The sequence below is a fragment of the Mobula hypostoma genome, chromosome 11 (assembly GCF_963921235.1).
Source record: "Mobula hypostoma chromosome 11, sMobHyp1.1, whole genome shotgun sequence".
Taxonomy (NCBI): Eukaryota; Metazoa; Chordata; class Chondrichthyes; order Myliobatiformes; family Myliobatidae; genus Mobula; species Mobula hypostoma.
Genome location: NC_086107.1, coordinates 94,292,834 through 94,306,469, shown reverse-complemented (window position 1 = coordinate 94,306,469; position 13,636 = coordinate 94,292,834). Strand labels below are relative to the sequence as shown.

The following is a 13,636-nucleotide window of genomic DNA, read 5'->3' as shown; positions in this document are numbered from 1 at the left end:
TCACAAACAAAATAAAATCTGCAGATTCTGCAAATCCATAGACTTTTTCATTATTTTTAGCCTTCTTTGAAGGACACTTTTTAACCATTGGCACATTTCTATCCCCTTTGCTATTTTACCACAAGGAGTTTCCTTTCTTCCAAGAAATAATTGACCTGAATGTCCATGTGAAGCCCTTGCATTTTACTGCATTAAATTTTCTGTTTATCAACACATTTTGCCAGTTAATCTCTTCCTGTGTGCTGTTCCAGTCTTTCTTAGCTTCTTGCAATTTGTTATTTGCAAATTTAGAACTTGCATCTCCTATTTCTGAGCTCAGGTCATATATAGAAATGATGGGCATATACCATGGGTTTTCTCTGGGTGCTGCAGGTCTGCCACAAGTAATTTCATTCCCTCCCCCCCGCACTCCACCTCCAGGTAGCCCCATAATTCTCATTATCATTGTCTGGCAATGCTGATGATATGCTTTTTGGGTGTACCCATGCTAGGCTAGTGGTCGCCAACCTGTCGACCGGTCGATCTTTGAGACTTTCCCATTAGATCCCGAAAAAAAATCAAAAATAAATATACAAATACTGTTGTAATATGAACATTATAAAAATAAGTAATACTAATTAGGATAATGGTAATATAGCAATACTTTCGCTACTGAAAGCTGTTTGTAAAGAGAGATTGTTTCTGGGTTGTGGCGTTTTAGTTCCGTTCTTTCTGCCCAGTGCACATGTGTGTAGCTCCCCCGCCATGCACTGTGTTTTCAGCGTAGCCTGTGCTGCATCAAAGTGACCAATTAGATTAAATAAGAGTACAGACTGTTGCAAACATCAATATATGGCAGTGGTCCCCAACCTCCAAGCCGTGGACCGATACATTGCTGCGAAGAACGTAGCGGTGCAGCGGTAGTTGGAACGCACCCAGCACACCTTTAAGAAAAAAGCTGAAATAAACCTGCTAATTAATTAGGTGTCACCTGGCCTGTAAATGTCGGCTCAGATCAGAGGCGATGCAATCGACAATTGCTCGTGATATCCTGATAGCATAGCGGAGGCTTCATGAAAGAAGGCGAAAACGTACAAATTCCATCCAGAATGGGAAGAGGAATTTCTATTTACCTTGGTGAAAGACAAGCACTGACTAAAAGAGGGAATCTGGAGCGGCACCACAACACCAACTACCAGAAATTTAAAGACACCCACCCCCCAAAGAGTGCAATTCGTGCCAGGAAAGTTGAGGAGCTGTAATCGGGGTTGAAGGCCCAGCAATCGTTTTTCACAAAACATGCTGCTCAAAATAAGGCTGCTGTTGAAGCATCATTTTGTGTAAGTCACCTTTTGGCTAAACACAAGAAGCCTTTTACAGATGGCGATTTATTCAAGGAAGCAATGGCCATTACCGCAGAGAATGTTTTTTAATGACTTTAAAAACAAAAACGGTCTCATAACCGCAATACATAATATACCGCTTGGCCCTGCAACAGTGACAAGGAGGGTAGAGTCACTGTCAGAGGGTGTGGATTGACTTGTCACTCTGTGAATATTTTTCACTACAGTTTGATGAATCCCTGGATGTAATGCAAACAGCTCAGCTTCTTGTAATTATCAGAATGGCTTTCCAGGATTTTACAACAAAGGAGGACTTCCTTACTCTTTTGCAATTAAAGGAGAGAACGAGAGGTGAAGATATTTACAATGAGTTTAAAAAAATATGTCTGTGAAAATGACATCCCCATTCATAAACTGGTGGCAATTACTACTCATGGGGCCCCAGCAATGCGCGGTGTGCGCATTGGTTTTATAGCACTAAAAATCAGTGCCTACTTCGGGTCAACTTATCTATGTGAAATTGCATTTTTACAGATGGAAATTATTAAATCTAAGCACAGGAGCTGTCTTACACCTCACGGACTGTCTCAGACTGGCTGTCTGTAGTTATGAGCCAAATTTCAGGGAACTAGCAGAAAGTATTCAGCGTCAGTCATCACACTGAGTGCAACAGTCAAGTTTTATTCATTTATTTTTTGTGTTGAAATAAAATTAAATAATGAAACTTAGAATTAAAAGTGTGAAGTATTGTAATATTCTTAAAGAAAGATAGCTATGGCCTGTTTGATATGCTTGTTAGTGTTTTCTTGTTTGAATTAATTTGGAAGTTTGACAAAAGTATTTTGTGTAATTCAAATACAATTAGCCCAAATAAAAAGCCTCAGATTGGAAGTGTAATCTGAGCTGTTTTTTCTCTAAACAATTTAGTAGGTAGATCTTGCCTTTCACTAAGGTCGAGGTAGAGGATCTTGGGCTTAAAAAGGTTGGTGTCCACTACGCTGGGCTAACACGCAGCATAGACAGCTTTGTTTGTACTTGCGTGCTCCTGGACATTCTGTGCTGTGACCTGTTTGTTGTTACTTTCCAGATTCAGGAAGAGGGCACGACTAATGGGTGGGGTGTCTTTAAAAAGGTGCCTGTCTATGGAAAAGAGTAAACAGTCGATATTTCGGGCCGAGACCCTTCATCGGGACGTCTCAGCCAGAAATATCGACTGTTACTCTTTCCCATGAGGCTGCCTGGCCTGCTCAGTTCCTCCAACACTTTGGCTGTGTTGCCAAACCTTTGATTTGTTTTGTTATTGGCCCTTGTTTCTCTTCATGTATGAAAGTTTATTTACGTTTAAAAGCCCTAATAATTTTAACCAACCCCCCCCCCCAGTAAAATTTCTCATTAACCTCCAATGTTCTTGGAAAATGATGGCAAATTCTTCACACTATCTAAAATACGTCTGACCTGTGAGTGGTTTCGGTGAGTGCTGCTATCTGACGTAAGGTTTTGCTTCATTCTTCAACCCGCCCTGCTGAATTCAAGATTATTATAATTGAACCATGCACATGTACACAGCTAAACGAAACAGAGTTCCTCGGTGACAAAAGGTACAAAACAAACTACATGTATCTCATACAGCAATAGTTTTAAAAGATTAACGAAACCTAATCTATAGACGTACAAGTTGATATAAGGTGCATATGCAACACATTGAGTGCTCTGCAAAAGTCTCGGGCACATATATACAACTAGGGTGCCTAAGACCTCTGCACAGTACTGTTTTTGTCAACGTGGAGTGGACACAGAGTTTGTAAATATGGCGGGAGCAAAGGATATTGGGAATGGTGAGAGCTGAGCGCCACAAGACTGGTGTGGGACGGATGGCAGAGAAGGTGCCCCAGGAGATTGGCACGGGGCAGATCAGAGCCAGCCTTGAGACACCAGGCAGGGTCATTTGATTGCAAAAAATTTGTGCGTTGATCATTACAGAGCATCTCTCTGGTGCTTCCTGCGCCCTTCCAACTCTCAGTCAATGATAGAGACCCATAGCAGAATCAGATTTATCATCACTCACATGTGTCATGAAATTTGTTTCTATATGCAGCAGCAGTACAGTGCAATACTTAAAGTTACTGCAGTTCTGTGCAGAAGTCTTGGGCACGCTAGCTATATACATACATATGCCTAAGACTTTTGAACAGTATTGTATGCAGTTAAGTGAAATAATGTTCCTCAGGGACAAAGGTGCAAATCAAAGTATATATATCACATACAGCAATCATATTAAAAGATTAAGAAAAAATCTATTCTGTAGTTATACATGTTGATTTAAAGTGCATATATGACATATAGTTAAATATATAACATTATTACTCTTACTGGCACTGTCATAAATAGTGCTTACTGGGTGGTAACAGGGTGTTCAGAAGCCTCACAGCCTGGGGTAAGAAACTGTTACCCAGACCCACAGTCCTTGTTCTTCTTCTGTGGTACCTTCTGCCTGAAGGTAGGAGGTCAAAGAGATTATAGGACGGATGGGAGGGATCCTTGACAATGATGAGGGCTCTGCAAATGCAGTGCTTCTCCTGTATGAGGTGGGGGGGGGGGTTGTCAGGCAGGGAGAGAGATGATTCTCTCAGCGGTCTGCAAAAACTGTTGCAGAGTCCTTGCCCCGTGGTTCATAATTAAAAAAAAAACTTGCACATTTCTTATCTGTTTTTCTTTTTCCTTTTGCAGCACTGAAAGTCTTACTTTTTACTCTTTTTACTATGAGAAATTTTAAGCTGGGGTTTTAACTTTTTCCACAGAGTGTCACTGGATTCGGGCGACAGATGATTGAGAAAACGAAACAGCTGGTTGAATCTAGGTACACCATCGCAAATGGTTACAAAGCAGATGCAAAGGTAGGGTCTGGTCTATTTTACTGAAGGCAAACACTGAGCTACAAGAGTTCCAGAAACTTCCTTTATACTAAGGAAAGAAGAACCATCAGGATTCAGAATCGGATTTATTATCACTGACATATACTCAGTGGCCACATTATTATGTACAGGAGTGGAACAGGGTGTGGTCTTCTGCTGTAGCCCATCCATTTCAAGGTTCAACATGTGCACTCAGAGATGCTGCTCTGCACACCACCGTTGTAACTTGTGGTTATTTGAGTTACTGTCACTTTCCTGTCAGGTTGAACCAGTCTGGCCATTCTCCTCTGACTTCTCATTAACAAGGTGTTTTTTGCCCACAGAACTGCCACTCACTGGATTTTTTTTGTTTGTTTTTTGTACCATTCTCTATACTCTCCAGAGACTGTGTATGAAAATCCCAGGAGTGCAGTTTCTGAGATGGTCAGACCACCCCATCTGGCACCAACAATCATTCCTCCATCAGTCATTTAGAACACATTTCTTCCCCATTTCACTGTTCGGTCTGAACAACAACTGATTCTCTTGACCATGTCTGCATGCTTTTATACATTGAGTTGCTTACACTTGATTGACTGATTAGTGAGCAGGTATACATAATAAAGTGGCCACTGAGTGTGTACAGTATATTAAAAACAAGCCCATTCTTAATCTTACAAAGTTTAAAAGTCACTAACCTCCTCAATCTGTTAGCCTAGGATAATCAAATTAGGTATACTATCTAGTCTTTGAATTATTGGGTCCATAGACAGATAAGCACAATGTGGTATATTAACATCCAAGGACCCCTCAAATTGAAGAGGCTTAACTGGAGTGGAGAACCGGGGTGGATATGGCTATTACAAAGGGGCACGTGGTGTTGGCACATGGCCAAGTGGTTCAGGCGTCAGTCTAGTGACCTGAAGGTTGCTAGTTTGAGCCTCACCTGAGGTAGCATGTTGTGTCCTTGAGCAAGGCACTTAACTACACATTGCTCTGCGACGACACCGGTGCCAAGCTCTATCAGCCCTAGTGCCCTTCCCTTGGGCAACATCGGTGGCATGGAGAGGGGAGACTTGCAGCATGGGCAACTGCCAGTCTTCCATACAACCTTACTCAGACCTGCGCCCTGGAAACCTTCCAAGGCACAAATCCATGGTCTCACAAGACTAATGGATGCCTATTTTAAAAAAAAGGAGGCATAATTTTCAACGGATTGGAGGAATATTTAGGAAGAATGTCAGAGGTAGATTTTGTTTACATGGAGAGTGGTGGGTGCGTGGTACACACTACCAGTGGTGGTGGTAGAGGCAGACATATTAGGGATATTTAAGAGACTTAGATAGGGAGATGGATGAAAGAAAACTGGAAGGCTATGTAGGAGACCTCTGGTCCCAACACTCTGCTTTTTCAGTCTATCTGGCCCGACGTTTAAATCATCCAAACATCGGGTTGTGCCCTGCACTAGGACCCAGGCCCTGTGACAGCAATTTGCTCTGAACCTACCTGTACTTCAGCTTTCCAAATCAGCTTGGCGCTTAGCTTGATCCAACTTCGCTCACGGTTTAGATGGATGGGCTCCGAAACTCCTCTGCTCTAACTCCATCTCCAACTCCAACTCCATGTCATAGAACATAGAAAGCTTGCAGTACAATACAGGTCCTTCAGCCCACAATGCTGTGCCGAACATGTACTTGCTTTAGAAATTACCTAGGGTTATCTGTAGCCCTCTATCTTTCTAAGCTCCATGTACTTATCCAAGAGTCTCTTAAAAGACCCTATTGTATTCGCCTCCACCACCGTCACTGGCAGCCCATTCCATGCACTCAGCACTCTGTGTTTTTAAAACAAAAAATAAAGTAAAAAAAAACCAATTTAACCCTGCAATCCCTGTACCTACTTCCAAGCACCTTAAAACTGTGCCCCCTCGTGTTAGCCATTTCAGCCCTGGGAAAAGGCCTCTGGCTATCCACATGATCAATGCCTCTCATCATCTTGTACACCTCTATCAAGTCACCTCTCATCCTCTGCCGCTCCAAGGAAAAAAGGCCAAGTTCACTTAGCCTATTCTCATAAGGCATGCTCCCCAATCCAGGCAATATCCTTGTAAATCTCCTGTGCACCTTTTCTATAGTTTCCACATCCTTCCTGTAGTGAGGTGATCAGAACTGAGCAGTACTCCATTGGAGTCTGACAAGGGTTCTATATAGCGGTAACATTACCTCTCGGCTCTTGAACTCAATCTACAGTAGATGAAGGCCAATACACTGTATGCCTTCTTAACCACACAGTCAACCTGCGCAGCAGCTTTGAGTTCCTACGGACTCGAGCTCCAAGATCCCTCTGATCCTCCTCACTACCAAGTGTCTTACTATTAATACTATATTCTACCATCATATTTGACCTACCAAAATGAACCACCTCACACTTAACTGGGTTAAACTCTATCTGCCACTTCTCAGTCTAGTTTTGCATCCTATTGATGTCCTGCTATAACCTCTGACAGCCCTTCACTGTATCCACAACACCCCCAACCTTTGTGTCATCAGCAAATTTTCTAACCCATCCCTCCACTTCCTCATCCATTTATAAAAATCACGAAGAGAAGGGTCCCAGAACAGATCCCTGAGGCACACCACTGGTCACCAACCTGTATGCAGAATATGACCCATCTACAACCACTCTTTGCCTTCTGTGGACAAGTCAATTCTGGATCCACAAAGCAAGGTCCTCTTGGATCCTATGCCTCCTTACTTTCTCAATAAGCCTTGCGTGTGAGGTACCTTATCAAATACCTTACTGAAATCTATAAACGCTACATCTACTGCTCTACCTTCATCAATGTGTTTAGTCACATCCTCAAAAAATCCAATCAGGCTCGTAAGGCATGACCTGCCTTTCACAAAGCCATGCTGACTATTCCTAATCATATTATGCCTCTCCAAATATTCATAAATCCTGCCTCTTAGGATCTTCTCCATCAACTTACCAACCACTTCTCACACGTGCCCAGACCACTTCTTGAACATACCACGCTCTGACTGCATCACACCTATACGCCTTGACCCTCGAGTCAGCCTCTCCTTTGCTTGCCTCTTCATTGTTTGTGGTGATAATTTACTACAATTTACCACAGAAAAAGTGTTTAGTTGTATTGCTTGCCTTATGAACCACCAGTAAGCTGTCGTCCAACTTCAGTAGCGCCACCTTAAACCAGAAGTCAAGAGCCGCGAGTAATGGTGTTGCTCTATAAAGGTCCGGTTAGACAACACTTGGAGTATTGTGTTCATTTCTGGCTGCCTCATTATGTGGAAGCTTTAGGGAGGGAGGTACAGAAGAGATTTACCACGATACTGCAAGGATTAGAGAACGTGTCTTCTGAGGAAAGGTTGAGCATGCTGGGAGAGCTGACTTGATGTAGGCTTGTAAGGTGATAGAGGCAGAAACAGAGTAGACAGCCAGCAGCCTTTTCCCAGTTGGCAATGACTAATACGAGAGGGCATAATATTAAGATGATTGGAGGAAAGTATAGGCAGTGACATAGGTAGGTTTTTAACACAGTGGTGGCTGCGTGGAACATGCTCCTGAGGATGGTGCTAGAGGCAGATACATTAGGGGCACTTAAAAACTTGGACGGAATATGGATGGAAGAAAAATGGAGGGTTATGTAGGAAGGAAGATTAGAGGAATCCAGGAGTAGGTTAAAAGGTCGGTGCAACATTGAAGGGCTTGTACTGCAATGTAATGTTCTATGTTAAATCAGGTTCAAGTTTAATTGTCATCCAACCATACATGAGTAACCCATGAATACAGACAAGCCAAACCAAACTGCATTCCTTCGGGGCCATGATCCAAAATGCAATGCCAACAGTGTTGCGCAGTACATACAAGCTGGCAGTAAATGTACAGTCACACCAAAAAAATAATATGACCCAAGTCCTTGAGTCCATGAATGTTGTTGGCAAGAACAAGCCCGCAGCGGTCTACAGACTAATGCAATCCAGCTCGCCTTCTGTCAAGCAAACACTGGAAGGCAGCACTGACGCCAGTGTGGATGCCACACCACACTGCCTCCGGGCACAGACTCCACACCTCTTTCCTGACCAGTTGCCAGTGGGCTACACCACGTCCTGAGGCTTAGTTTGTGTTAAAACCAAGGCCATGCAGCTACCTTGCTGTTGGGCCCACCAATAAACCAGTGAGCTGGACTTGCCAATGTCCAACAGAATCTTGTCCAACACATCCAAGTCAATTAGTTGCTGTTGAGACTGCACGCTGCCTTCGTGCACTGACTCCGCACTTTTCCTGTAGCAGGCAGCAATGCAGTCTGCACCAAGTGCAACCTCTCTGCCAATGGGGTGGACCTGCAGGACCTGAAGTTCTTGATATCCAGCAGTGTCTTGCGATTGTAAAAAAGACCTTTGGTTGGCCTCGTAGAGGCTGTTGAGTTGGAGTAGTGACCATTTCTGATTTAGTGTGTGATGCTTTATGACAGAGTATGGAGTGGCCAGAATAAAATCCTTTAGATAATAGTCTTGCAACTCAAGGTTATCACATCCAGCTTATTAAAGGCTTTATTTGTCACACGTACATCAAAACATACTGTGAAATGCGTTGTTTGCATCAAATACCAATATAGTCAAAGGTAGTGCTGGTAGCAGCCTACAATTGTCAACGTACTACCAGTGCCAACGGAGCATGCTCACAATTTATTAACCCATATCTTCTGTTTGTGTAGCTTGATTTTAATTGTTTCTAGGACCATTTCCTTTTCAAAGTTCACAGTTCAAATATATTTATTATCAAAGTACATATATCTCACAATATACAACCCTGAAATTCATTGTCTTGAGACCATAATCAAAAATCCAATACCATAATAGAATCAATAAAAGACCGCATAGCCAGTGTGCAAAAGACAGCAAACTGCAAATACAGAAAAAAATATCGGGAACATGAGATGGGGAGTCCTTGAAATTGAGTTGATAGGTTGTGGGAACAGTTCAGTGATGGGGCAAGTGAAGTTATCCCCTCTGGTTCCGGAGCCTGATGAACTGGTTCTGCTCTCTATGTCAGCTTTATCTACTTGTACAGATGAAGGGTACAGAACACTCTTTATAATTGTGGCTAAGCATACTGTTTCTTCATATATTGTCTTTTCTGTACAATCAAATGACCTTAGCAATGTCTTATCCTTGTCCTGTTACCTCCTCACTAGGTTATTTATGGTGACACCGACTCTGTAATGTGTAAACTGGGAACACAGACGGTGGAAGAAAGCATGGCATTGGGTCGTGAGGCAGCTGAATGGGTCTCAAGTCACTTCGTTCCTCCTATTAAACTTGAGTTTGAAAAGGTGGGTTGGAAAACTTTTGAGTGTATTGTGATTGAAATGAAGTAAAGGAAGAACTGTGTGCTTATACAATTATGCCCCCTCTCACAGAATTAGAAGCATGCAATTTGGAAACTACTCTGATAGTTCCAACCCTTTGGATTCCAGACCTGTAACTTCTGCCTCCCAATGTGGGCAAGGTGAGCAGGTGGCATGAGAATGTCACCTAGTCGCAAGTCATCTTTAATTGTCATTAAATCGTCACTTCATTTTTTTTTAATGTAAGTCTTAGAAGTCCCTTTCCCAACAGCCCTGGGTGTAGCCTCACTGGAAGAATATGTGAAAGAGAAGTAAGTGTGGGCCATTCGGCCCCCTTGTTCTGTTGTGCAAGAAGTTTGCTGCCATTTCTTTTTAATGGTAGTTGGGGATGACCAGTAAACTTTGACCTTGCCAGCAGCATCCACATTTCACGAACAGAATTTACGTTTGAGTTCTGCTTGTTACTAACTTCAGAATCCATATCCCGTTTAATATCATGAATATATGTCGTTGAAATTTGTTTTGTGGCAGCAGTACAGTGCGATACACAAAAAGGCTATAAACTACAATGAGAAATATAAATATATATTGGCAGAGGGGAAGAGGCTGTTTCTAAAAGGTTGAGTGTGAGTCTTCAAGCTCCTGTACCACCTCCCTCGGATGAAAGTAAGAAGAGAGTATGTCCTGGGTGATGGAGGTCCCTAATGATGGGTGCTGCTGTTCTGAGGCATCACCTTTTGAAGATGTCCTGGATACTGGGGAGGCTGGTGCCCATGGTGGAGCTGGCTGAGTTTACAACCCTCTGCAGCTTTTTTTAATCCGGGGCAGTGCCTCTTCCAGGCGGGTGGTGCAGCCAGTCAAAATGCCCTCCACGGTACACCTGTAAAAACTTGCCAGAGTCTTTGGTGACATACAGAAATATAACTTAGTTTGAAATTGTGATTGCTGTCCTTCGCCCTCGATCCCCTGCAATTTGCCTACCAGGAGCACATTGGAGTCGACCATGCTGTCATATACCTGTAGAACAGAGCCTACTCCCATTTGGATAAGCAGGGCAGCACTGTGAGGATCATGATTTTTTGATTTTTCAAGTGCCTTCAATACCATGTAGCCCTCATTGCTGGGGTAAAAGCTCTGTTGAATGTAGATTGGCACTTCCATTGTATCCTGGATAATGGACTACTTGACCGGCAGACTAGGGTTTATGCGGCTTCAGAGCTGTGTGTCAGACATGGCTATAAGCAGCACTGGGGCCGCACAGGGGACTGTATTGGTTTCCTTCCTGTTTACCCTGTATACCTCAGACTTTAGATACAACATATAATCTGCAGCAATTCTCTGATGACTCAACAATAGTTGAGTATATAAAGGGAGGATGGGAGGATGAAATAATGGTCCTGGTGGAGGACTTTGTCAAATAGTGCAAGCTGAATCATCTGCAGCTCAACATCAGTGAGACAAAGGAGATGGTGATGGACTTTAGGAAGACTAAGCCTGCACTGCTCCCTGTTACTACTGATGGTGAAGACGTGGATGTTGTGGGGACCTACAAGTACCTGGGGGTGCACCTGGATGACAGACTTGAGTGGAGCACCAACACAGAGGCTGTGTACAAGAAGGGCCAGAGTCTCCTCTACTTCCTGAGGAAACTGAGGTCCTTTTGAGTATGCAGGCTTTTCCTTCACATGCTCTACTAATCTGTTGTCACCGGTACAATCTTCTATGTGGTGGTGTGCTGAGGCAATGGCATCAACATGGGTGATATCAAAAGGCTCAATAAACTGATTAGAAAGTCTGGCTCTGTTATAGGAGTCAAACTGGACACACTGGAGGCTGTGGTAGAACAAAGGACCCTACAGAAAATCCTGGTAACTCTGGACAATGTTTCTCATCCTCTGCATGCCACCTTGGCTGAACAGAAGAACATTTTTAGTAATAGACTAAGGCAACTGAGCTGCTCCAAAGAGCAATATATGAGGTCACTCTTACCCTTGGCTATTAGGCTCTTTAATGAGTCAACTTGTACCTGGGGAAGTGATGACTCCCTCTTCTTAGACTGTTGGTGGTAACTTATTTTTTATTCTTTCTACTTTTCTTCTAATATTTATATCTGGGCACTTGTAATACTTCTGTGTCACTCTAATTTCCTTTGAGGTCAATAAAGTATCTATCTATCTTAGAGCAGTTTTGTCCGAATAGCTTAAACGTAAGAAATAAGAGCAGGAGTCGGCCATCTAGCCCGTCAAGCTTCCTCCGCCATTCAATAAGATCATGGCTGATCTGACCATGGACTCATCTCCACTTACCTGCCTTTTACCCATAACCCTGAATTCCCCTACTATGCAAAAATCTGTATAGCCTTCCTCAAGTAAGGAGACCAGAACTGCACACAGTAGTCCACCTGTGGTCTCACAGTTGCAGCATAACCTTTGTGCTCTTAAATTCAGTACGTCTAGTAATGAAGGCCAACAGTCCATTTGCCTTCTTGATGGTGGGCTGCACATGCAAACCAGCCTCTTGTGATTCATGCGTAAGCACTCCCAAGTCCCTCTGTACAGCAGCATGCTGCATTGTTTTACCATTTACGTAATAACCTGATCTTCCATTTTTCCTGTAACGTTCAGTTGTTTTGCAAGCATGAAGTTGTTTAATAAAACCATTGATTATTTAATATTTGAAGTCATTTTGCTTATTTAAAATAAATTGATCATGAAAGAAGCTGAAAGCTGTAAAATTAGATACTTGTGTTTAACTATCTGCAACCATCAGGCTACTCAGCTAGTGTGGAGAACTTCACTCACCACAACTCTGAACTGATTCCACAACCTACACACTCACTTTCAAGGACTCTTTACAACTCTATGTTGGCAGATTTATTTATTTATTTTATTTGCGCAATTTGTCGTCTTTTGCACATTGGTTGTTAGTCTTTTTTAATGTATGGCTTTTCATAAACTCTATCCTATTTCTTTATTTTCCTGAAAATGCCCTCAAGAAAATGAACCTCATTCTGATGATTTTTTTTTTAAACTTTGTATGCATATATCAAAAAGTGCATTTTACGGTAAACATTGTGTGCTTTTCCCAACTACAGGTAGGAGTGGTCCATGAGGAGACTTCAGTTGCTCATTCCTACCATAAATGTACTGTACTTTACACTGATGTATCTGTCCCAGCTTTGAATATGCCGTATGGCTCACAGTCTACATGTGTCCGGGTAGAGAATTCCAAAGATCCACAAGCCTTAGAGCAAAGATTCTTCCTCATTTTGGAATCACATTGACAACTTTTCATCTGATGTCTGTGTTCCTGCTGCAAAGTTGAAGGGTAGTGAGCAACTGTAAATGCCTGGAAAGTCAGGCAGCATCTATGGAAAGGAACCTTCATCATCTTTATTCTTCTAAATTCCTGAATGAAGGTACATTCTGCCCATCTTGTTTACAGAGCCAGTCTCCTTGTTTTGGAAATCAATACCGTGAATCTTGAGTGTAGGATTAAGTGAGAGAAATAATTCAGTTTACTTGTGAATTTTTGTTCCTGTTGTCTTTTGCTAAACCCAAATCCCAGTTTATACTTTAGTGATAATTTAGGCACTTTTTTGTGTTTAGAAATAGTTGCAGTTGGGTGTGTGACACCGGTGACTTGGTAGTGTCATAGAGTTGTACAACAGCAAAACAGGTTCTTCGGCCCCACTGATCCATGCCAGCCTAGATGCTTCATCCATGTTAGTCCCATTTACCAGTGCTTGGCCTATAATCCTCTGAACTCTTCCTATCCATGTACCTGTCCAAATGTCTTTTAAATGTGTACATGCCTCGACCACTTCCTCTGGCAGCTGATTCCACATGAATACCACCCTCTGTGTAAATAAAAGGTTGCCCCCCCCCCCCCCAAGTTCCTATTAAACTTTGCCTCCTTCACTTTAAACCTATGCCCTCGGGTTCTTTATTCAAAGTTCAAAGTAAATGTATTATCAAAGTACTGTATATTACACTGAGATTGATTTTCTTGTGGGCATTTGCAGTAGAACAAAGAAATACAATAGAATCAAT

The 13,636-nt window shown here is 42.5% G+C and overlaps 1 protein-coding gene across 2 annotated transcripts in view; it reads left to right on the top strand.

The window, feature by feature from the left end:
- The window catches only part of pold1 (polymerase (DNA directed), delta 1, catalytic subunit), a 234,870-nt gene that overhangs the window by 142,809 nt on the left and 78,425 nt on the right, over window positions 1-13,636 (top strand). For both annotated transcript variants that reach the window (XM_063063296.1, XM_063063297.1), the window contains exons 18-19: window positions 4,121-4,216; window positions 9,432-9,569. In XM_063063296.1, coding sequence (XP_062919366.1) covers window positions 4,121-4,216; window positions 9,432-9,569 — 234 coding nt within the window. The remainder of the gene's footprint in view (window positions 1-4,120; window positions 4,217-9,431; window positions 9,570-13,636) is intronic.